At 41.8% G+C, this 26,628-nt stretch overlaps 1 protein-coding gene across 1 annotated transcript in view; it reads right to left on the bottom strand.

Annotated features, from left to right (window-relative positions):
• The window catches only part of MYO1D (myosin ID), a 359,595-nt gene that overhangs the window by 121,418 nt on the left and 211,549 nt on the right, over positions 1 to 26,628 (bottom strand). The window contains exon 20 of the mRNA XM_052657133.1: positions 21,579 to 21,692. Coding sequence (XP_052513093.1) covers positions 21,579 to 21,692 — 114 coding nt within the window. The remainder of the gene's footprint in view (positions 1 to 21,578; positions 21,693 to 26,628) is intronic.

The raw sequence follows: 26,628 nt of genomic DNA, 5'->3' as shown, positions 1-26,628 counted from the left end.
TGGCCATGCTGGGTCTTTGTTGATATGTACAAGCTTTCTCTCATTGTAGTGAACAGGGGCCACTCTCTAGTTGTGATACTGGGGCTTCTCAATGCTGTGGCTTCTCTCGTTGCGGAGTACGCGCTCTAGAACACGGGCTCAGTGGTTGTGGCACACGGGTTTAACTGACCCCCGGCATGTGGGATCTACTGGACTCAGGGATGGAACCCAGGTCTCCTGCACTGCAGGCAGATTCTTAACCATCTGTGCCACCAGGAGGTATAACCATAATAAAAAGTAGCTGGTTGTAAGTTTGGGATAAATTGTTATGCAGCAACAGTGACCTGAAATCAGAGAAACCTTAATTTTGTAAACGTATCACGGAAAGAATGCAGAGTTCAGGATAACTAAGAATTTATTCCTTTACAGAAAATATTACTTCCAACAAATTAAAAAAAAAATTTTTTTTTACCATGTTGGAAGAACATGTAAGAACACAGTCTTTCTTAGGATGTTTTCCAGCTTCATTAAACATTATAAAATTATTCTTTTACTTTCTTAAGGATTCAGAGTTGTTATAATGAACATTAATTAGTAAATGTGCTTTAAAACAGATACATCTTCAAGGCTACTGAGATTCCTGTGACTACACCCCTGGACCACATGCTCCAAAAATCATATCAGTGTGTGTAAATAAAGTACATGACATTCTATTGGTGAAATAAAGCCTTTTCTACAAAATACAGGCTGTAAGCAGTGCCAAAAAAATTGTCTTCAAGCCATTTTAATAAACTTCAGGCACAAGCACCTAATTATAAGCCTAGTACTACTGATCAATATTATTCAGGCCAACGAAAATGATTGTAATCAACCGACTAAAGGGTTGAGTTTCTATTATTGATTGACAAGGCCCTTCAACCCTTGACTTGAATTGCTTGATGAAGGCAACTGAGCAAAACTCTTTAATAAATTTCCAGTATCAGTCCATCTAACTGTACTGAATATTAATAACATCTCCATATCAACTCCAAGTTTTTCCAAATATTCCTCATTTGGACAGGGAATTAAGGGCATCACCAAGAAGAAAATGTGCAACCTAGTCATAATGTTTTCATCACAAATGAACTTCATACTTTATGATACAAATTAGTTTAGAGCGAGTTACCAGGGAACCTGGGCCTGCTGTAGCCTCTTTTATTAACTTAAATGCTTGAGTCATTTTTTCCTTTTGGTTCAAGTATCTCATTTGTGGCATGCAAGTTTGACTTTTTCTTATTTATTTATTTGGCTGCACGGGGTCTTAGCTGTGGCATGCGAGATCTAGTTTCCTGACTAGGAATTGAGCCCTGGGCCCCCTGCATTGGGAGTGTGGAGTCTCAGCCATTGGCCCACCAGGGAAGTTGCAAGGCTTTTTCATATTTAGATTAAGTTTGTCAAATTCCTTATTGGAAATGGGGTTAGGACCTACCAATATCAGCCAAATGGCTAATTGTTTCCTTTTGGCTAAAAATCTCAGACCTACTGGAGGTCTCTCTCCTCAACTCTCTGGCAGTTTGAGTTCCTGGGTTTGCAGCTGAGGACTCAGTAGTTTCGTGAAAAATTGAATTTTAATTCCAAAACGACTGCTCTGAGGAGACAGCTCAAGAAATCACTCCAACAAGTTTTTAATACCAAGCCATCTAGTGGAACTGAGCTAAATCTCCTCTGAGTCCTCCTGTACGTTCAGTTTTCATGTACTGCAACCATCAATATGACTGCCTGTGAGAGACTGACTCCCTTTTAATTATTCCTTCAGATTTACTGTTGTGGGCTTGGGGACCAGATAATCAGATTCATCACAAGGGTGCATGATGCAAGATAAACGGCCCAAAAGGGCCCTCCTTTAGAAAGAGCATGCAAAATTTAGTGCACAAACTCCATCATATTTATTTTGACTATTCAGGAGTTGTTAAAATTTCTCCCCTTGTATTCTGTCTATTCCCTCTGGTCCATTTAGGCTGATGCTCTCAAACTTGACTGCACGTGAGAATCACTGGGGACACTCTGGAAAGGAAAGGGCTGGGTACCCATAGTTTTTAAAACCTCCCCAAATGATTCTAATCACATACAACCATTGATTTAGGTAAAACTGTTAAGTAACTTCATCTTAGACAAATTATTATTTTGCAAAGCTACTTGTTTTACTAATCGAATCAAGTTTTACATGATTTTGAATTAATTTTTTTTCTCTCTTAAACCACTAACTTACTTAAGTTACTCTCCTCACTGGTCTTTTCTTTGGATTAAAATAATTTTAATTAAATGAATAATGAATTAAAATAACTCCAGGCAACGGAAGAGGTCCAGGTTTTCTATGAGACCTTTGCTGATGGAAGTTGGGGGTGAGGGAGCGGCTGCAACCCTCCTGGATGTTTTTCTCAAAAAGAACACTGATTGTCAAAAAGGTTTCTGTTTTGCTAGGCTGCCCACTTCCTGTTCCTTTGGCACAAAAGAACTTTTTTGGTCTGTGCCCATCTGGGAAGGGGCTTCTCCAGTATGGGATGTACAGAGACCAAAAGAAATCCCAAGGAACCCACTGCCATGTGGCTTCTCAAGTCTTAAGGTCTCCAGTTAGTCCACTTTCTCTCCATCTTTCAAGAGTTTTCTTAACATTTATCATATGATGTTTATGGTTTTCAACTGTAATTAGTGAGGAGGATGGGAAACGGATCTATTCTATCTTGTCCAGAACTGTAATTCCAATTTGCTATTCTAGATCACACGCACCAACAGATGAGAAGACGTAGCTTCCTCCTTAGGGAGTTTACAATGCGGCTGAGCAGCCAGGAGGCATTCACTGCAGGAGAGGATGACCTGGGTCTAGTGGGGAACAGGCTGCTAGTTTCCCTCTCTTTAAGACTAAAAATTCTCAAATGTGAACGCGAAACTTAGACCTTGCCTGGAGCGCCAGGTGGGTCCTCGGCCCATCTAAGGAAAACTCAGGTAAGGGTTCCTTGGGGGCCACTCGTTTGACCCAGCCAAGATGAAGTTCATTATCTTACCCTATTCTTCTCGGGGCCCTATTTCAATCCAATATCACCAGTAGCACCATGTCCCAAGCCCCCTAAAATATTTACTGGAATGGTATTTATTTCATCAGCCTCTTCCCAGTTCATCCATACTTTGTTAACACTGTCAGGATTAGCTTCCTAAAAACCAAACCACATCTTGTCTCCTAAACTTGTCCCTCTGCATTGCCAAAAGCAGTTGTTCACACATCCCTTTGTGTGCTTAGTTGCTCAGTTGTGTCCAACTCTTTGTGACCCTGTGGACTGTAGCTGTCAGGCTCCTCTGTCCACGGGGATTCTCCTGGTAAGACTACTGGAGTGGGTTGCCATGCCCTCCTCCAGGGGATCTGCCCAAGCCAGGGATCAAACCCAGGTCTCCCGCATTACAGGCAGGTTCTTTACCATCTGAGCCACCAGGCAAGCCCAAGAATACTGGAGTGGGTAGCCTATCCCTTCTCCAAGAGACCTTCCCGACCCACGGATCAACCTGGGGTCTCCTGCACTGCAGAGGGATTCTTCTTTACCACTGACCTAAAAAGACACATGTACCCTATACAGAAAAATGCACAAGTGTTTGCACTTATGAACCCCTGAAATGCTTCCTTGTCTGAGAAACCATGTCTGCCCCTCCTCCAAGCTTTTTCAGCAAATCATGCCTCTCTCAGCATGTAATGAGCTGTCCTGGGATGACGTCTGTATATGTTTGCCTCACCCACCAAACAGTGATCAGAGACTGTCTTCTTCCTCTTTATTTCCAGTACCTAGCACAGTGGCATAGCACCACGGTAGACCTCAGACAATCACAATGTATTGAATGTGTGGAGGACAGTGAGTAAAAGGTAGAGACGAGGTCAAAGGGTTTATCCCGCCACATTATCTCCATCCCTAGCACACTGTAAAAACGTCTTTATTTAGATATAATACCAATAAAAGAACATCTTCCTTGTGTCTGTTATATCAGAAAATCAGATTCTCCCTGCAGTACACTAGAACTTCACTATAATGATTCAGTGTAAAGAACCTTAGCTCTGAACCTCAACCAATAACAAAGAAACAAGCTCCTTTATTTCATACCTAAGAGATCAGGACCAGGGTCGGACCATCCCCCAGTGATAGGTGACAATGTACGGTGATGTCCGTTACAAGGGATGAGAGTCAGCAAACGTGAAGTGATGATCTTATACCACTCTTGTTGCAGGAGAATCTTCTGGTAAGACTATTTGCAAACGTAAAACCATAGCCAGTACCTTAAAGGTTTAATTTTTAAAAAAAAAAACTTTTAATGATGTACTGGAGTATAGCCAATGAACAATGTTGTGATAGTTTCAGCTGAACAGCGAAGGGGCACAGCTATACATATACATGCATCCACTCTCCCCCAAGGTCCCCTCCCATCCAGGCTGTGCGTAGTCGCTGAGTCCTGCCCGACTCTTCCCGACCCTGCCAGGCTCCTGTGTCCATGGGGATCCTCCAGGCAAGAATACTGCAGCCACATGACATTGAGCAGCGATCCCTGTGCTGCACAGTAGGTCCCTGTTGGCTATCCATTTTAAATACAGCAGTGTGTACAGGTCCATCCCAAACTCCCCAACTATCCTGACCCCCCATCCCCCCACCCATAAATTCAGTTCTCCAATCTGTGAGTTTCCTTCTGTTTTGTAAATTCATTTGTATCATTTCTTCTTAGGTTCCACATATAAAGGATGGCATAAGCTATTCCTCAGGAAGGTTTATTTTTTTGATACATTTCACAGGCTTTTTAGAGAACACACACTCTCTCCCTCTCTCTCATTTTCTCTCCTTCCCTCTCTCTCTCACACACACACATACATATAAGAAACATCCAATGGAAGAACTGAATTTGATGGCAAGTCTAACTTTCAACAAATGTTTCCAAACATGAACTGGCCACAGGGATACATATGTCCCCGCCCTCTTGACCTCCTCTCCCATCTCCCACCCTCTAGGTTATCACAGAGTACCGGCTTGGGCTCCCTGGGTCACACAGCAAAGTCCCAATTGCTTTCTGTTTTACATATGGTAACGTATATGTTTCCATGCTAGTCTCTCAGTTCAAATGTAGACCAGTTTTTAAAGTCTTTAACTGAATTTGTTGCAATATTGCTTCTGTTTTACATTTTGGCTTTTTTTTTTTTTTTTGGTCTTGAGGCATAGGGGATCCTAGTTCCCTGACTAGGAACTGAAATCATGCCCTCTGCACTGGAAGGCAAAGTGTTAACCACTGGACTGCCAGAGAAGTCTCTCTTCTCTCTTTTTAGAACAGGATCTTAGTTGTATGTGTTATTTATCATCAAGGGAGGCGGTGACAGGAAGTCACGACCAGGGTTGTGATTCTAACGAGTCAAACGAAAGCCAGGTGCCGTTCCCTGCGAGCTTTGTGACCCTGGGCTATTACTTTACTTTTCTGAGTGACAGTTTCCCCTGGAGAGAAAGGTGTAACCATCTGTCCCTACATGGCTGCCACAGGCTTGTGCTGGGCAGGCTGGTTGGCTTCTCTGCTTCTCCCACAGGCCTGTGAGAAGACTGGGTGATGTATTATTTCATTGCTAATGCCTGCCAAATGCACAGCATATAGGAGGTGTTCAAAAATTCTGACTGCAGAAAAGGGAGCTCTGATAAGACAGTTGTGTAAAAGGAAGCCTATTCCTGCAAGGTTAGAGATGTCTATTTCTGTAATCCAGCGTCTTGTGGCTGATATACATAATGATTGGCGTATTTTGGCAAACGTTTCCCAGGTGGCGCTGGTGGCAAAGAACCTGCCTGCCAGTGCACTAGGCATAAGAGACGTGGGTTAGATCCCTGGGTTGGGCAGATCCCCTGGAGAAGGGCATGGCTACCCACTCCAGTATTCTTGCCTGGAAAAATCCCTTGGACAGAGGAGCCTGGTGGGCTACAGTCCATGACGTTGCAAAAGAGTCAGACATGACTGAAGTGACTTAGCACACATTTCTGTTAATGCCCAGATCCTTTATGTGTATGCCTCTATTCAGGGCTTTGTTTTAAAAGGATCTTGTTACTAACAATCTGACCTCTGGATAAATGAGGTGGTGTCATACTAATTTTCTCATACTTTAGTTTTTAAAGGCTTTGTGTTTCTTTAACGAGATAGCTTTTCAAAGGAATCAAGCATGCGCTCTGATGATTGCTGCTTTCAGACACTGCTTTGATACACCTTTTATATTTGTAATTGAATTTCCAAGTACAGTACTAATGAAAATGGACTCTACCTTCTGCCCCAAAGCACCTTTTGACATTGTAAGTTGGTTTGCTTATTTAGTATGGTTTAGCATAAGCGGTGCTGTCTAACCCATACAACAAAAGACATTTACTTCCAAACACATGTCAGGAAAACAATCAATAGGGTAGCTTTGAAATTCTGGCTTTCTTCTATTATTAAAAAAAAAATGAGAGAACCTGGCTAGATGTCCCACTTCTTAGAAGTATTTTAAAACTATGTGGCTCACTCAAATCCAATCATGAAATAACTGAGTATTAAAAGAAATTATAAGGAGTGGACCATTTCACTGCTAAAGCATCAGAGCAAGAAAAGATTCTTAAAAAAATTAAACTGAAACCCTAACACCTCTTTTAAAATTCTTTTTTCATACAGACATCACTTTTTTTTTTTTTAAGAACGGAGGTTTCCAAATATCCGATATTGCTAAGCAATGCTCTTTGTTATAACAGGCAAAAATCTAAACGTTTCCACGAGATGTCAGAAATACTACAGCTTGCAGGAACTCGCTGAGAATTAATTAGGAAGGCAAGTTTATTACCCAAATAAATAAATAAACCCAAAGCCACTCAGTGTCTGACATTAGGGGTTATATACTTTCCATTAAAGAGGACTAATAAATATAGTTTAAAGGCTCAAGGGAGGAGTGAGGGGGAGAGGGCTGGCGAGCACCAGCTCACGCGGTGCCAGACATCAGCTGACTGCCTCCATTGAGATTACCATGGAAACGCCTTCTCCTGGGATATAGCCACGAGGGCAGGGTGCTTGAAAAATGTGATGGGGAGCAGAGCCGGCGGTCGATGGATTTTTAGCAGGGTTCACCCCTGTAGCACATTATAAGGACAATCCATCTTCCAAATCAAACAGTAGCTTTCTAGCGAGTCACGTCAGATAGAGTAATAAAGCATGAAGCCTGGCATAATTACGATCCATTTACCTCTACAAAACAGTCACATCGTTTCAGATAATTGTCTCTCTTCTCTCCCCTGCCTGCTTCCTATTCTCCCTAGAACTAAAGGAGGTATTTGTGCAAATTAATTGGCTGCTTCCTCAGCCATCAAGCCCATGCTGATAAAAAGGGACTATATCAAAAACAGCCTTCACGGGCAGATTCAAACATTTTTCAAACCCACCCGTCAGGCAGAACCAACACAACTCTGCCAACAAAAGGGTAAGAGGAGTCCCAGCTGAGGTCAGGTTAAATGTTTCAGTTTATGTGGTCTCCCTCGAAACCGGTGAACAGATTTTATGTTGATGCAAATTAAACTCGGTCTTAGCAACCAGCTCCCTGAGCGCTGGCTGGGGAGCACCCATGTCCACAGGAACTCAAAAGGCAGCAGGGCACTGATTCAAGCGATGTGCCTCAGCCATGGGGTGCAATTTCCCCCACCAGTTATAGGGATCTCTAGAATGACGCGTGGAGTTCAAGAGGCGTGATCAAAGTTTTGCACACAACATGACTAATTGTGTGGGCTGTTTCTTGCCTTTGTCTCTGCATCAAGCTGCGGCTACCAGGAGTCTTCCCACTTTGCAAAACATTCAGATTATGACCCCACCGTCCCCCGTTCAAATTTTAACCTTTCTTGACAACTGTATTGGAATTAATGTTTTAATTTTATGTTACCACTTACAAATGTAGAAAGTGACTCAAGGGGGATGACATTAATTTGACAATAACACAGCATTCCTAATCTAACTGTATCTAGAAAGTTACACTGTGGTTAATAAAGGGATCACCTGTAACTTGGGTATTTCATCCTGACTGCTATGGATAATTATTTGATCATGCCATTTGTGAGAATATTCTGAAAAACCCGTCACGGTTTCCTATTTTTATCTTTCCTGTGAAGAGTGCCTGGAATCTTGACTAAATGATAGATTGATTTTTGCTAATGCAAGGGGAAAAAAAGCTCCCTGATTTATCTTGTATTTATATTTTACCTCATGTAAAGATCAGATCAGTTGTCATCTCCTGAACACAAACTAACTAACCACAGAGAGGGGAGACATGATTTCCGTAGTTAAAGATTTACTGAGACCCCAATGAGTGCTGGGTTATATAATTTAGGGTAACAGAAAAATAAATGATACTGTAACACATCTGCTAGAATGGCTAAAATTAAAAAAAAATCTGGTGTAGAACTCTTGATCATTGCTGGTAGAAATGCAAAATGATAGTCATGTTGAAAGACAGTTCGGTGGTTCTTATAAAGCCAAACTTGGCCTTATCACAGGAGCTAGAACTGTACTTGAAGGTTTTTACCCAAAGAATTTGATAACCTGTGACCATACAAAAACCTTCATGTGAATGTTTCTAGCAGCTTTAGTCATAACTGCCCCAAATTAGAAGCAACCAAGATGTTTCAATAAGCCAAAGGATAAACCAACTATGGTACATTCATACAATGGACTACTATGCAGCAATAAAAAGAAATAAGCTATCAAGCCATGGAAAGGCATATACAAAACCTCGAATACTGATTCCTAAGTGAAAGAAGCCAGAATGAGAAGTATGATTCCGAGTATATGATATTCTAGCAAAGGCACAACTACAGTAAAATGATCAGTGGTTGCCATAGATTTGGGGGAGAGAGATAAAAGCTGTAGAAATACGTAAGAAGTATCCATTTCCCCTCCCTGGCTGCCTGAGGATCAACCACTATGAGGAACAACACAGTAGCTATCTGGACCAGGAAGTTCCCGACCAATCAACTATGGAAACAAATGATCACTGATGTCCTTCATCCTGGCTGGCAACAGTACCCAAGACAAAAATGGGGGGGAGGGGGGGAACCAGACAAAATATACAAGACTATTTTAGCTGTTATCTTCGTATTTGGATTCAGAACCATTTTTTTGGTGGCAAAGCCAATAGCTTTGGTGTGATTTACGATTTCTTGGATAATGCAAAGAAAAATAAATCCAAACACAGACTTGCAGAATGTGGCTTGTATAAGAAAAAAAAAATTCAAGAAAACAGTGAAGGGAACACAAGAGCAGAATGCACAAAGTCAGCAGGACTGTAAAGGCCATTGTTGGTGCTGGCAAAAAGGAGTGAAGACTCTGCAGTGATTTGATCTGTGGCGACGGCCCAGAGTTTAAATGAGAGGATAAATAAACTGTAAAAGCTTCAATACAAGAACTATCAAAGATCAAAGCATTGGCAGAGTTTTGTTAGAAAAAGAGACTGGTAAAGGAAAAATGAAAATAACAGGTATTGTTACTGATGGGCAGCTTATTAATAGGTAAATACTTGATGGCCATTTTTATCTTAATTTTTTATGCTAAATTCTAATTGTTCATAGGAAAACATAGGATGTGTTCTATAAGCAGTTGGAATTTAGGCTACAGCAAGGGCAACATAAACTCAATGGACATGGGTCTGGGTGGACTCTGGGAGTTGGTGATGGACAGGGAGGCCTGGCACACTGTGCTTCATGGGGTCGCAGAGTTGGACATGACTGAGCAACTGAACTGAAGGGCAATATAATAATAGCTTGGCTACAATGAAACATTTTCTAAAGATCCACAAGGCAGAGTCAGCCATACATGTGCCTTCTTTACTGAGACGCAAGATATAATCTTAAGTGTGTGGAAGTGTAAAACTGAAATAAAATAAACACTTTCTGGGACTTCCCTGGTGGTCCAGTGGCTAAGACTCTCTGCTCCTAACGCAGAGGGCCTGGGTTCAGTCCCTGGTCAGGGAGGTAGATCCCACATGCCGCATCTAAGATCCAGTGCAGCCAAATAAATGTTTAAAAAACTAACATCTCCTGATTTAATTTCCAGCTTATAGGAAATACAGGGACTAGGAGAAAAAGTTAAATGACCATGAGGAAACAATTAGACAAATCCAGACTAGACCAGTCCTGGATTCTTTAAAAACTCAACAACATACATACCAAGTGTTAGTGAGGATACGGAGAAACCAGGACTCTCATGCTGAAGACAATGCAAAATGGAGCAGCTGCTTTGGAAAACAGTTTGGTAGTTCCTTACAAAGGTAAACAAATGCCATGAGGAGTACTTCCATTCATAGACAGCCACCCGAGAGAAACGAAAACACATGCCCACATAAAGTCTCGCATCATGTCTGTAGCACCCAAACGTCCATCAGCTGGTGAATGGAGAAATAAAATGCGGTACATCCACTCAATGGAGTATTACTTAGCAATGAAAGCAGAGAACCAGCGATACTCGGAACATGGACGAACCTCTGAAACATTATGCTAAACAAAGGAAGCCAGACATGAAAACAGTATCTAGTGTATGGTACGATTCCATGTACATGAAGTTTTTAGAAAAGGTGAAAGTATAGACACAGAAAGGCCAGTGATTGTCCAGGGCTGAAACTGAGAGTGGGGATTTACTACAAGTGAGCATGAGAGAACTTTCTCAAGTGATGGAAATGTTCCAAGACTGGAATTATGTGATCTTTGGACAACTGCATACCTTTACTAAAAATAACTGAACCGGACCTTGCTAAGTCGCTTCAGTCGTATCCGACTCGGTGCAACCCCAGAGACGGTAGCCCACCAAGCTCCCCCGTCCCTGGGATTCTCCAGGCAAGAACACTGGAGTGGGTTGCCATTTCCTTCTCCAATGAACCAGACCTTACAATGGGTGAATTCTGGGTAAGTGCTCTAAATGTATTAGTTCCAGGGCTGCCATAACAAAGTAGCAGAGCTTAAACAACAGAAGTCTGTTGCCTCAGAGTTCTGGAGGCTAGAAGTCCAAGACCAAAGTGTGGGCAAGGCTAGCTCCTTCTGAGGCCTCTCTCCTTGCTTGCGAGTGTCTGTCTGGCCCCTATGTCCTCCTGTGATCTTCCTCTGTGTGTGTCTGTGTCCTAATCTCTTCTTAAAAGGACACCAGGTCTTACCAGGTGGTGCTAGTGGTAAAGAATCCACCTGCTAATTCAGGAGATGCTGATTCCATCCCTGGGTTGGGAAGATCCCCTGGAGAAGGGAATGGCAACCCCATCCAGTATTCTTGCCTGAGAAATCCCATGGACAGAGGAACCTGGTGGGCTACAGTCCATGGGGCTGCAAAGAGTCAGACACAACTGAGCAACACACAGACCGACAGACAGACATCAGTCATAGTAGATCGGGGCCCACTTTAAGGTCTCATTTTAACCTAATTATCTCTTTAAAGATTCTGTCTCCAAACATAGTCCTATGTTAAAGTACTGGAGGTTACGATTTTAACAAATGAATTCTGAGGGAACACAACTGAGCTCATCATAGTAAATTATATCTTAATAATGCTGTTTAAAAAAAAAAAAAAGCAAGAGGTTGTGTCTAGAGGCACAGTTTTGGACTAAAAGATATGTAATGACCAGATCCAAAATATGAACCTAGATAGGATTTTAAAAAAATAGGTATAAAAGACATTCTTTGAACAACTGAGGAAACCTGAATGTGAGTTGACCAACACATAACAGATAATGATTATATATTATATTTGGTATTATAGAAATGTTATTAATATTTTTAGATATGAAGGTGGTGTTGTGGTTAAGAGAGAAGATGTCCTATTCTTAGGAGAATGCACACAGGGGCATTTTAGCAGTGAAGTGTCATGAGAGAGACAAAATAAGTATGACAAAAAAGAAATTAAACATTTAATGAATCTAGGTGGAGGGAATATGGGTATTCCTTATAATATTCTTTTAATTTCCCTATACATTTGAAAAATTTTATAATAAAAAGTTGAAAGAATACCATTAGCAGTGAACTCTGAAGGGGTAGAAAGTTCTACAGGTAGAAAAGGCACCTGTATCCAAGATTTCCTTCATTCTTTTCCTTCCTGGCTCACTGACATAGAAAATATACTCTTTTAAAAGCTCACATCCAGTTATAGCTTTTTATAAGTGAGAAATGATTAGTCTTTGTTTCTACTACATAAAATTTAGAATAAAACATAGCATAGATTTTAGAGTTTTAAAAATTTGACAGGGAGCTCAGTGGTAAAGAATCTGCCTGCACTTACAGGAGGCCCAGGTTCAGTCCCTGGGTCAGGAAGATCCCCTGGAGGAGGGCATGGCAACCCACTCCAGTATTCTCGCCTGGAGAATCCCATGGACAGAGGAGCCTGTTGGGCTACAGTCCACGGGGTCACAAAGAGCTGGACATGACTGAAGTGACTGAGCATGCACGCATGCAGCGAAGAGGTCAGAGGGCAGAGATGGCCCAGAGGGCGAGGAATTGGCCTGCAAAGCAGGAGCCACAGGAGACGTGGGTTCAAACCCTGGGCCAGGAAGATTGCCTGGAGGAGCAAATGGCAACTTACTCTAGTATTCTTGCCTGAAAAATTCCATGGACAGAGGAGCCTGGCAGGCTACAGTCCACGGGGTTGCAGAGAGTCAGACACGACTGGGCAACTAAGCACATTTAGAATAGCAAATGACAGAAGCAAAGACTTTTTAAAATAGGAGCAGCAAACCGGTGGCCTGTGGGCTTACAAGATGTGTTCTATTTGGCTTACATGGCATTTAACAATCAGGAGATATTACCTGTAATATAGACTTCAACTTTTCCTGGGTGAATCTAAAGATCTGGCATATGGGTCTCTAGAGAGGTCACAACAGATTACAGTGGTAGCTGCTCCCTGACCGGTATGAACTTCATGCATTTCTAAACCTGACTCCTAAAGGAATTTTACTTTTTCACAGAGGAAATGGGTAAACAGGAAGCTGTCCCTTCTGCTAGGATTTGCTTTATCTTCAGCTTTCTCCTTCATATGGATACAGCTAATGAGAATGTTGGGTTTCCCTTGTGTCTCAGTGGTAAAGAATCTGCCTGGCATTGTAGGAGACGGGGGTTCAATCCCTGGGTTGAGAAGGTCCCTGGAAAAAGAAGTGGTAACCCACTCCAGTATTCTTGCCTGGGAAATCCCATGGACAGAGAAGCCTGCTGGGCCCCGGTCCATGGGGTCATAAAAGAGTCAGACACGACTTACTGACTAAAAAACAACAAGAATGAGAATACTATATCGGGAGGAGGGTGAAATTGAAGCGGGAGATTTTGGAAATTTATTATAATTTTACAGTTCATAAAATCTCTGCCCAACAGTAATTAAAACTGTCATTGGCACAAAGAGAGACAGTAGACCAATAGAACGGAGCAGAGAAACTAGAAAGAGACATATGGCCACTGTGATTTATAACAAATGTAGTGCTGAAGAGCAAGTGGGGAAAGATGGTCTTTTCAATATGGGCCAATTGTTTATATGGGAAAAAAATAAACCCTGAGCTGTTGCCTTGCACATACACAAAAGTCAATTTTAGGTGGACTGTAAGATGTCAATATGAAAGGTGCAGCGATAAAGCCTATGGAATATGATAGATGAGGATATTTTCACAACCTTGGGATAGGGAATGCTTTCTTAAGCAAAAATAAAAAAGCATCAACCTCAGAGGGAAAAAAACGGATAAACTGAAGTATATCAACATGAAAAATGTTGCTCACAGAAACACTAAAGGAATGAAAAGGCAAGTCATAGAGCTGGAGAAAGTATCTGTAAGATCTATAGCTGCCAAGGGGCACCAACGCAGAATATAAAAAGAACTTCTAAAAATCAACATTTTAAAGACAGAAACACAGCAAGAGACGTCAACAGGCAATTTACAAAAGAAGTCCAAATGACCAGTAAACACACAGAAAAGGGCTCAACCTTATTAGTAATAAGAGGAGTACAAAGAAAACCCACAATACGTATCTGTCAGTGGATCAATGGGTAAAGATGAGGCATACACATGCGATGTAGCATTATTCAGCCATGAGAAACAAGGAGATCCCGCCGTTTGCAACAGCGTGGCTGAACCCTGAGGGCATTATGACTGAAATAGGCTGGACAGAGAAAGACAAATAGTATATGACTGCCATCACCAGTCTTTCTGGCACCAGGGATTGGTTTCGTGGAAGACAATTTTGCCATGGACTGGGGATGGGGCAGGGGATGGTTTCAGGATGATTCAAGCACATTACATTCATTTCTATTCCCTGGTAGCTCAGCTGGTAAAGAATCTGCCTGCAATGCAGGAGACTCCAGTTTGATTCCTGGGTCAGGAAGCTCTGCTGGAGAAGGGATAGGCTACCCACTCCAGTATTCCTGGGCCTCCCTGGTAGCTCAGCTGGTAAAGAATCCACTTGCAATGTGGGAGACCTGGGTTTGATCCCTGGGTTGGGAAGATCCCCTGGAGAAGGGAAAGGCTACCCACTTTAGTATTCTGGCCTGGAAAATTCCATGGACTGTACAGTCCATGGGGTCATAAAGAGTTGGACTTGACTGAGTGACTTCCACTTTATTTCTATAATTACATCAACTCCATCTCAGATCATCAGGCATTAGATTAGAGGTTGGGGACCCCTGCTATTGATATCACTTATATGTAGAATCTAAAAATGATAAACTCAGAGAAACAGAGAGTAGAGTGGTGGTCACTAGGGGCTCAGGGGGAGGTGAGGAAAACGAAATGTTGGTCAGAGGGCACAAACTTCCAGCTAGAAAATGAGTAAGTTCTTGGGGCCTATTATATAGCATGGTGATTACAGCTAATACAGTATTACATAACTTGAAAGTTGCTAAGTGATCAGCTCTTCAGTGTTCTTACTACAAAAAAGAAATGGCAATTACGTGGTGTGATGGAGGTGTCATCTAACGCTATGGCAGTAGTCATACTGCAAGAGATACATGTATCAAGTCAACACTGCACGCCTTAGACTTACACAATGTTATATGTCTGTTATATTTCAGTGAATCTAGAACCGTCCCCCACATGTGTAACTACCACACACCTACCAGAATAGCTAAAATTCAAAAGACTTTCAGCTTTGCAAATAAGATCTATACCACTGTTCTAGATTTCACGTATATGCGTTAATATATGATATTTGCTTTTCTCTTTCTGATTTCACTGTGTATGGAAGTTAAGGGAGAAAGGGTGGGGTGGGAAGAAGTAGGAGATTGGGATTGACATATATACACGACTGATACTGTGTATAAGAGAGACAACTGATGAGCGCCTACTGTGGAGCCCAGGGAACCCTGCTCAATGCTCTGCGGTGACCTAAGTGTAAGGGAAATCCAAAAAAGAGGGATATGTGTATATGCACAGCTGAGTCACTTTGCTGTCTAGAAGAAACTAACACAACATTAAAAACCAACTATACACCAATCAAAAAAAAAAAAAAGACTGTCAGGACCTAGTGTTGGAGAGAAAACGGAGCAACTGGATCTTTCACGTGTTGTTGGGCGTGGGGTGGGGTTGTAAACCAGTATGACCACTTTCGAAAACTGGAATTATCTAGTGAACTGAACAGCGATTTCACCCCTGGGTATTTGTCCAATGAAAAAGTATGCATCATAGCAATACCAAAACACATGCATAAGAATGACTTTAAAAATCTCAAATATCCATCAATATGTGAACGGATAAACAATTTGCGGTGTATTTTGACAAGGAAATACTACAAAGTGGTGAAAATGAGCAAACCAGAATTACAGGAAACCACATGGATGTTCCCATGAAGATAATGTTGAAAGAAACACAAAAAGGAGTACACAGTGTTTGATTTCACTTACATTAAGTTCAAAATGAGCAAAATTATGCCTCTGAAAAGGAAAGAAGAGATAGTGACTGGGAGGGGGCATATGTTTTCTTTTTTGGGAGTCTTGTATCTTGATTTTGGGAATGGTTACACCAGTAAACTCACTTTGTGATAATTATCAAGCTATAAAGCTGTGGTTTTTCTAGTAGTCAGGTACGGATGTTAGAGTTGTACCATAAAGAAGGCTGAGGGTCGAGGATTAATGGTTTCAAACTATGGAGCTTTTACAAGACTCTTGACAATCCCTTGGACAGCATGGAGATCAAACCATTTAATCCTAAAGGAAATCAACCCTGAATATTCACTGGAAGGACTGATGCTGAAGCTGAAGCTCCAATACTTTGGCCACCTGATGCAAAGAGCCAACTCACTGGAAAAGACCCTGATGCTGGGAAACATTGAGGGCAGGAGAAGGGGGCAACAGAGGATGAGATGGTTGGTTATAGCCTATTTGAAGCACTGTTCTCCCACTGGCGCTTTCCCACCAGGAAAATCTAATTCAGCAGGTCCAAATGTGACTTGGGCCTTAAGGACAACAGTCAAAAATTGCAGAGAGAAGAGATCATTTATACCCCCAAATGAATGAGTCATTACTCATGCTATGCTAGGAGAAGTCAGGGAAGACTATGCATAGATTTGCAAATGCTTAACAAGGAGCTGAAGGACCAATTTGGATCGTGCAGAACTGGTTGCCATGGTGAGGCCTCATCAGAGACACCGTGTGCAGTGTCACTGCGGGATGAAACTCTAACGGTTTGTTGGGTTGGCTGATTCATACCTTAGCCTAGCACTGGCCCAGGCTGTATGGCAAGAAAGGTAATTGTTAGATAGGAGACACACAGAGGGACTTCCTGGTGATTTTGGCTAAGACTTCATGCTTTCAAAGCAGGGGAGCCCAGGTTCAATCCCTGGTCAGGGAACAAGATCTCTCATCGAAACTAAGAGTTCACAGGCTGCAGCTAAAAGTCCCACATGCCACAACTAAAAGGTCCCATGTGCTGCAACTAAGACCTGGAGCAGCTAAATAAATAAACATTAAAAAAAAGACACACAAAGAGAAGCAGAGACAGAGTGGCAGAAACTGACACCAGCTAAGCATCATTTTGCTGAGGGGGACACAGGATAACATGGTCTCTCAGCGCTGCCCTAAAACCTGAATAGGGCCCTGGGTTCCTATGGGATTTCTTTTCCTTACTACTGTGTGTATCCTTTCTTTAAACACAAATCAAAATAGTATGGGGCCCAGGGCAGGCCTCCAAATATGTATCAATGGCATATTGACTATTTTGAATTAAAGTTACTTAAGAAGCAGCCAATGCAAAAAGGATACTTTGACCCTCCTCTTCATTTCTTTGAAACCAGGAAATAAATCTCTCGTATGAAAGGTGCCCTCTTTGGACCCAGAGAAAGACATCCAGGAGGACCACAGACAGACAATTCAGGTCCGAGAAGCCTGTATAAATAAACCTTGCCCCTTCTTCACTAATTTACCTCCCAAGCTCACCCCTTGGCTTAAATTCTTTATAATTACGCCTGAACCTAGTTTCTTTGTCCTTCCAAATCCTCACAAATTTATTGTTTCTTTATACACAAAGATATTAAGTTACCCACTCTTAGACATTCTCTGAGCATCTTTTTAAGATATCCCATTAAAAAGCAGAGACATTACTTTGCTGACAAAGGTTCATATAGCCAAAGCTATGGTTTTTCCAGTAGTCATGTATGGATGTGAGAGTTGGACCATAAAGAAAGCTGAGTGCTGAAGAATTGATGCTTTTGTACTGCTGTGTTGGAGAAAACTCTTGAAAGTCCCTTGGACTACAAGATCAAACCAGTCAATCCTAAAGGAAATCAACCCTGAATATTCACTGGAAGGACTGATGCTGAAGCTGAAGCTCCAATACTTTGGCTACCTGATATGAAGAACTGACTCATTAGAAAAGACCCTGATGCTGGGAAAGATTAAAGGCAGGAGGATAAGGGAACGACAGAGGATGAGATGGTTGGATGGCATCACAGACTCAATGGTCATGAGTTTGAGTAGGCTCCAGGAGTTGGTAATGGACAGGGAAGCCTGGTGTGTTGCTTCCATGGGGTTGAAAAGAGTTGGAAATGACTGAGCGACTGAACTGCCTGATGCCCATAAAACTAAGTTGGGTTTCCTCCTGTTAATCTGTCTTGTGTCAACTTTATTATTAGGCAGCCACAAACACTTAAGAGGAACAGAGGGAATCTCTCTCCCCCTCCCCACAATCACAATCTGTTCCCCGGAGCCAGAAAAGTCTCACTGACACAGGACAGGCAGCTGGGCAGAAGCAGGAATGAAGAGCAGAGAAGGAGAGGAGCAAAGGGTGGGATCAGTAGTTATGTTTTTATTGATTACCCTTATTTCTGAAAACTTTCCAACTTGATTCTGAAACACAGTGTTTCCAGAGTTCTTTTCCTTCCTGGAATAATTCATAACCTTATGGAACTGGAGAGAAATTAGAACTCATTTGGCACATTAGAAGAGAAAGGAGAAAAGCGGAGGCCCAGAAAGAACGGAGATTTCATTTTCATTCCATTTCCTTCAGTCAGTCTCTTTTCCCCACCATTCAAGCATGATGTTCTTGAATCATCTGCCCCTTCTCCCTCTACACTGATAATTTCAGCCTCAAATTATACATGTGTCTGCTCCTAAATTTTTATCCTAAGTGCTGAATGCTACGCTCTTTTATACAATGTTAGACTCCAGTGATCGATGGGATGTTTGCTTACAAGTGTCATTGGTGTCTGAAACTCAACTTGGTTTAGACTGAAATCTTTCTCCATCTCCTCTCAGCTTCTTCATCCCTGCCATAAGCATTATCATTTTTAGAGCTTCCTTGTTGTAAACTTTTTTTTTTTTTAAGGTTTTTTCATGTGGACTATTTTTTAAGGCATTATTGAAATTGTTTCAATATTGCTTCTGTTTTGTGGGTCTTTTTTTTTTTGGCCCCAAGGCATGTGGGATTTTTAGCTCCCCAATCAGGGATCAAACCTGCACCCCTTGCATTGGAAGCTGATGCTTTAACCACTGGACTACCAGGGAAGTCTCCTTAAACTTTTTAAATTTCAAAATATTTCATATGAAAAGGATAAAGAATAAAATAATATTCACATCCCTATTATTCAGACTTAATATTTGGCTGTATTTGCTTCAGACTGAAGGACATCTTTACAGACATGGCTGGAAGTCCCCAGCCCCATTCAATCTGCTCCCTCCTAAGAGGTTTGATCCTTGGGTTGGGCTGATCCCCTGGAGGAGGGCATGGCAACCCACTCTGGTGTTCTTGCCTGGAGAATCCCATGGACAGAGGAGCCTGGCGGGCTACAGTCCATGGGGATGCAAAGAGTCGGATGACTGAAGCAAGTTAGTATAGCACAAGGCACATCCTGAGACAAAGGCTGATGAGCTTCAGGACTGATCCAGGAGGTGCAGGGAGCTGGGCAAGGGAGTGGGGAGGTGGGAGGGTGAGGGTGGCCAGTAGGGCCCATTATTAAGCAGCTACTACGGTGGGCAGCGCAGCTTATTCCTATAGAAAAGCTCCTGCAAACGATGTAAAACACACCAGAATTATCACGGCCAATGAATGGTGGGGTTTGGAGGATGTATATGCCCACACCCACTGGTCATGTAGGTGGCTAGGGGTGGGGATTATTTCCAGTCAAGGGTTCCAGCAGTCTGTGGGGAGCCTTTTAACAAAGATGCTGGCTATTGGAAGTTAGGCTGGAATGTACGAAAGTGGAAAGGAAATCAAAGGGATGTGGGTGATAGCATCGGTGACAGTGTGTGTCCTGCCTGTTGACCTCAATTTACCTTTATGTTTACCTAAACATTGTTACTTAAAAAAAATATGATATTATTGATAACACTGATGATGATGATGATGAAGAGGAACAGTGACTGTAACTATACACCAGTCAACATGAAAAACGTAGAAAATAATCAGTTCAAAGACCTGTTTAACTGCTTACTGGATTTTTATCATGCGTCTGATTGCTCTCCCTTTAAAAGAAAGTAAGAAAAAGAGATACACATTGTACTAGACTTTGACAAAATGTGACCTTCTCCCTCATCTTCCTTCATCTCCTTCTTCAAGACTATGGGGTTAATAGGCTTAAATGGTGATTAATATGCGATTATAGGTCTTTGCTAAAAGACTACCTATGATCAAGAATGTCTTAGAACATCATTTCCTTCTAAGCTGAAATCCATTAGCCTTTCTACTGAAAGAAAGCTGAGCACTGAAGAATTGATGCTTTTGAACTGTGGTGTTGGAGAAGACTCCTGAGAGTCCCTTGGACTGCAAGGAGATCCAACTGGTCCATCCTAAAGGAAATCAGTCCTGAATATTCACTGGAAGGACTGATGCTGAAGCTGAAACTCTAATACTCTGGCAACCTGATGTGAAGAACTGACTCACTGGAAAAGACCCTGATGCTGGGAAAGATTTAAGGCGGGAGGAGAAGAGGGTGACAGAGGATGAGATGGTTGGATGGCATCACCAACTCGATGGACATGAGTTTCAGCAAGCTCTGGGAGTTGGTGATGGACTGGGAAGCCCGGCGTGCTGTAGGCCATGGGGTCGCAAAGAGTTGGACATGACTGAGTGACTGAACTGAACTGAAAGGGAGAAAAGTGTGTATGTATGCGTGTGCAGTGGGGGGACCAGGAGATAGAGTCAAACTTCAACTCCATCGGCAGGCGATAAGCCTGCAGCAATGTTCTAAGTTATTTAGCAAAGCCAGGAATAGCTTGCCTTCCTTGAACCTCACAACCAACAGGACTCCTGATTTACCAAAATAAAACATTGTAAAACAATGTTTCCTATTTCCTTTTGCAGAGGCCAAAAGGATTTAAAACAATCTTTAAATAACACTTCTCATAGATCTCATGATTGGACAAACACAGACTTCTCTAAGAACTAACAGATAGAAAAATCACCTGAGACATGGAAAGATCCAGCAGTCCAGGGGAATCTGTTTGAAGAATCAGAACGGTTACTTGTTAAGCAGATCCCATAAAGCAGAATAAAATTTTTTTTCAAGTTTCATATTGAGATTCAGGGGCTTCCCAGGTAGCGTAAGTGGTAAAGAATCTGCCTGCCAATGCAAGAGATGCAAGAGATGTGGGTTCCAGCCCTGGGTTGGGAAGATCCCCTGGAGAAGGAAATGGCAACTCACTCCAGTATTCTTGCCAGGAAAATCCCAGGGACAGAGGAGTCTCATGGGCTACGGTCCATGGGGTCGTAAAGAGTCAGACACGACTGCAGGTGTAAAAGAGAGGTAATGTTTTCATAAGGTTATTCTCTACTATTTCTTCACCCGATTCCACTTCCACATAAAAGCAAGCCTTATGATAATCAATAAGGAAATACATTTTGTGTCACCAGAGTTAAGCTCTGAGTAGGATAAAGAAAGGTCACATAGAATGCAGAGTTCTACACTTTCAAACAAAATGTGCCTTTGTTATTCTATTGGAAGCTTTGGATACTCCATACAGAAAATTGTAGTTCTGTATAAAATATGAGACGGGCTGAACATTTCAGGAATTCATGGGCTCTCTAAAGCCCCAAAGGCTCTTGTGATCTGTTGACCCCCTAGTGGTCCATGAGAACCAGGTTAAGAATCCTTTGTTTAGAGAGTGAAGCAGAGAACACTTACGTTGTATAGAGGGATGGTCTTCATCACCTTGTACTGCTTAGTGGGGTCCATTTTATACAGGTGACGGTCAGTGACAAAAATTGCTCGATCTTCCACCTTACTAAATCGATTCACCTGTAAGAAAAAAAAAGTAAACCATAATCTCTCATCAAGAATGAAATCAAATGATCTTCCAGGAAGACATCTAGGGGCTGGTACAAGACCTTCTAGAACTAACACCCAAAAAAGATGTCCTTTTCATTATAGAGGACTGGAACGCAAAAGTAGGAAGTCAAGAGACACCTGGAATAACAGACAAATTTGGCCTTGGAGTACAAAACGAAGCAGGGCAAAGGTTAACAGAGTTTTGCCAGGGAATGCACTGGTCATAGCAAACACCCTCTTCCAACAACACAAGAGAAGACTCTACACATGGACATCACCAGGTGGTCAATACTGAAATCAGACTGATTATATTCTTTGCAACCAAAGATGGAGAAGCTCTACACAGTCAGCAAAAACAAGACTGGAGCTGACTGTGGCTCAGATCATGAACTCCTTATTGCCAAATTCAGACTTAAATTGAAGAAAGTAGGGAAAACCACCAGACCATTCAGGTATGACCTAAACCAAATCTCTTATGATTATACAGTGGAAGTGACAAATAGATTCAAGGGATTAGATCTGATAGACAGAGTGCCTGATGAACTAGGATGGAGGTTCGTGACATTGTACGAGGCAGTGATCAAGACCATCCCAAGAAAAAGAAATGCAAAAAGGCAGAATGGTTGTCTGAGGAGGCCTTACAATTAGCTGAGAAAAGAAGAGAAGCTAAAGGCAAAGGAGAAAAGGAAAGGTATACCCACTGGAATGTAGAGTTCCAAAGAATAGCAAGGAAAGATAAGAAAGCCTTCCTCAGCGATCAATGCAAAGAAAGAGAGGAAAACAAAAGAATGGGAAAGACTAGACATCTCTTCAAGAAAATTAGAGATACCAAGGGAACATTTCATGCAAAGATGGGTATAATAAAGGGCAGAAATGGTATGGACCTAACAGAAGCAGAAGATATTAAGAAGAGGTAGCAAGAATACGCAGAAGAACTGTACAAAAAAGAGCTTCATGACCCAGATAATCACGATGGTGTGATCACTCACCTGGAGCCAGATATCCTGGAATGTGAAGTCAAGTGGGCCTTAGGAAGCATCACTATGAACAAAGCTAGTGGAGGTGATGGAATTCCAGTAGAGCTATTTCAAATCCTAAAAGATGATGCTATGAAAGTGCTGCACTCAATATGCCAGCAAATGTGGAAAACTCAGCAGTGGCCACAGGACTGGAAAAGGTCAGTTTTCATTCCAATCCCAAAGAAAGGCAATGCCAAAGAATGCTCAAACTACTGCACAATTGCACTAATCTCACATGCTAGCAAAGTAATGCTCAAAATTCACCAAGCCAGGCTTCAGCAATACATGAACCGTGAACTTCCAGATGTTCAAACTGGATTTAGAAAGGGCAGAGGAACCAGAGATCAAATTTCCAACACCTGTTGGATCATCAAAAAAGCAAAAGAGTTCCAGAAAAACATTTACTTCTGCATTATTGACTATGCCAAAGCCTTTGACTGTGTGGATCACAATAAACTGTGGAAAATTCTGAAAGAGATGGGAATACCAGACCACCTGACCTGCCTCCTGAGAAATCTGTATGCAGGTCAACAAGCAACAGTTAGAACTGGACATGGAACAGCAGACTGGTTCCAAATCAAGAAAGGAGTACATTAAGGCTGCAGATTGTCACCCTGTTTATTTAACGTATATGCAGAGTACATCATGTGAAATGCCGGGCTGGATGAAGCACAAGCTGAAACCAAGATTGCTGGGAGAAATACCAATAATCTCAGATATGCAGATGACACCACCCTTACGGCAGAAAGCAAAGAAGAACTAAAGAGCCTCTTGATGAAAGTGAAAGAGGAGAGTGAAAAAGTTGGCTTAAAACTCAACATTCATAAAACTAATATCATGGCAAATAGATAGTGGTCCCATCACTTCCATGGCATCTCATGGAAACAGTGGAAACAGTGGCAGACTTTATATTTTGGGGCTCCAAAATCACTGCAGATGGTGACTGCAGCCATGAAATTAAAAGACGCTTGCTCCTTGGAAGGAAAGTGATGATCAACCTAGATAGCATATTAAAAAGCAGAGCACATTACTTTGCCAACAAAGGTCCATCTAGTCAAAGCTATGGATCTTCCAGTAATCATGTACAGATGTGAGAGTTGGACTGTAAAGAAAGCTGAGTGCCAAAGAACTGATGCTTCTGAACTGTGGTGTTGAGGAAGACTCTTGAGAGTTGCTTGGACTGTAAGGAGATCCAATCAGTCAATCCTAAAGGAAATCAGTCCTGAATATTCATTGAAAGGACTGATGCTGAAGCTGAACCTCCAACACTTTGGCCACCCGATGTGAAGAACTGACTCATTAGAAAAGACCCGGATGTGGGGAAGGATTGAAGGCGGGAGGAGGAGGAGACGATGAGATGGTTGGATGGCATCACTGACTCAATGGACATGAGTTTGAGCAAGATCCGGGAGTTGGCAATGGACAGGGAAGCCTGGCGTGCTGCAGTCCATGGGGTGGCAAAGAGTTGGACACAACTGAGCAACTGAACTTATTCTGGTGGTGGAGCCAAATTCTATAATAGACGTTATCCAGCTATGACCACTCCTCTGGATGCAAAACAGATGGAAAAGGAGTAGGTGCTTCCAGATTTGTGGACTTTTACAATGTAAAGGCCACAGTTTTACAGTTTATCAGGGAAAACAAGAAAAATGCATAAGGATTAAAGAACAAAAACCATATAAAGCAGACAGTACAACAAAAGTGAAAAGGCAACCCACAGGAGAAAATTTTTGCAAATCATATATCTGAAAAAAACTCTTATTTAGAATACATAAAGAATATATGTTGTATCTAGAGTACATGAAAAGACCAAACATTTTTTTTTTAATGGGTAAAGAATTTCAAGAGACGTTTATCCAGAGAAGATATACATGTGGCTGCAGAAAAACATGAAAAGGTGCTTGAGATCACTGGCCATCAGAAAAACACACATCAGAACCACAGTGAGATATACCACCTCACGCCCACTAGGATGACAATAATATAAGACAGACAGCAACAAATGCTGGCCAGGGTGTGGAGAAAGTGCAACCCTTGTTACGACTAGTGGGGTCTAAGATGATACAGTCCTTTTGGACAACAGTCTGGCAGCTCCTGAAACAGTTAAACATAGAATTACCACATGGCTCAGAAATTCCCCTTTTAAGTATATACCCAAGGGAGCTGAAAACACATCCACGGAAAAACTTGTGCCTGAATGTTAACAGCTGCCTTAATCGTAATGGCTGCAAAGGAGAAACAATGCAATGTCCATTAACTGAGGAATGAATAAATAAAATGAGATATATCCATACAATGGAATATAATTTGTAATAAGAAGGATGATGTATTGATACCTGCTATACCATGAAAGAACCCCAAGAGCATGCCAAGTAAAAGATGCCAGTCACAAAGGACTGTGTGTTATACAGTTCCATTCATATGAAATGTCCAGAGTAAGCAAATCTATACAAACAGAGCATAGATCAGCGGCTTCACTGGGCTGGGGCAAAGGGGAGGTTTCGGAGTGGGGGGACAGCTGAGGCGTGTGGGTTTCTTTACGGGTTAATGAAAACGTCGACAACTGGTTTTAGTGATGGGCATTCAACCCTATTCTAAAATCATGTACTTTAACATGGTGAAAGATACGTTATGTGAATCATATCTCAATGAAAAGTGAAAGTGTTGGTCACTCAGTCATATCTGTAATTAAGATGAAGACAGACTCTATGTGGTAAAATAATAACTACTCTTGGTAGTAATGATTTTACTTCACGTAGCAACATTTTTTTTTTTGCCATAAAAGAAAACTAGCACTTGTCAGCCAACTTGAAACAAGGTGCTTGCAGAGTTTCTGTATAGTTTTTCTAAGTTGTTTTGCACAACCTCCTGCGATGCTTTGGGAAAGACAGGGTTCCAAGTCAAATTGGTTTGGGGTACTGCAAACCACAGCCTCCCCTAGGGTGTTCAGAGCCCACGGATACATCAAAGATTCATAGAATTCTGCATTATAAGAGCATGTTTAACCCATCCATTCCTGGTGGTTCAGACGGTTAAAGAATGTCAGAGACTCGGGTTCGATCCCTAGATTGGGAAGATCCTCTGGAGTAGGAAATGACAACCTGCTCCAGTATTCTTGCCTGGGAAATCTCATGGACAGAAGAGCCTGGCGGGCTACAGTCCATGGGGTTGCAAACAGTCAGACATGACTGAGCGACTAACGCTTGCATACTTTGTTCCTGAATACATTTAGTTGTGGAACTCTTTAAAAAAAATCATATTTAAGGGAACATTGGTTTGTGAAAAGCCTCTTGGAGAACACTAGTCATTTGTATCCATCTTAGGATATGGAAGACAAAGAACCTCTAACATGGAATTTGAATAGCAAGTAAAAGTCGGGCTCCTCATCTTTTGTGAGATCACACTGAGAAACAGATTAAGTGTGCTACAGACGAATATGGAAAAAAACAACTTGCTGCATCATTTCTCAAGGTCACACAAGATTTGAAAAACAGTAGGCCATAGTGCTCAAGTGGAGACTCTAGCCCTTCCGATGATATGTCCATGAGTTAATCAGGAAACCAACAGACAAAACCCTCAAAGCAACAATTCCGCTGAAGCACTGTTTAGAAATATTACATTCTTTTTATGCAGAAATGTAATTTCTAAGGAGCACAGGTCATAAGTCTTTACCTTGAGGTTTAGCAGCTCAAATCATCCTTAATGCATGAATCAAGTGAGTGGGAAGGACATTAATGTAATGAAGGAAAAGCTCTGAGGTGCATAACTTAGCTAAATCAAAACAAATCAAAGACAAATGTTTTCGATACATATGTGAATTTATAAATTCAGATTTATTTAAAGTAATTCTAACATAGGAAGGGACACAATTTTTCTTCCTCTTAAAT

This window comes from Budorcas taxicolor, chromosome 19, assembly GCF_023091745.1.
Source record: "Budorcas taxicolor isolate Tak-1 chromosome 19, Takin1.1, whole genome shotgun sequence".
Lineage (NCBI taxonomy): Eukaryota > Metazoa > Chordata > Mammalia > Artiodactyla > Bovidae > Budorcas > Budorcas taxicolor.
This window is presented reverse-complemented; position numbering and strand designations above follow the sequence as displayed.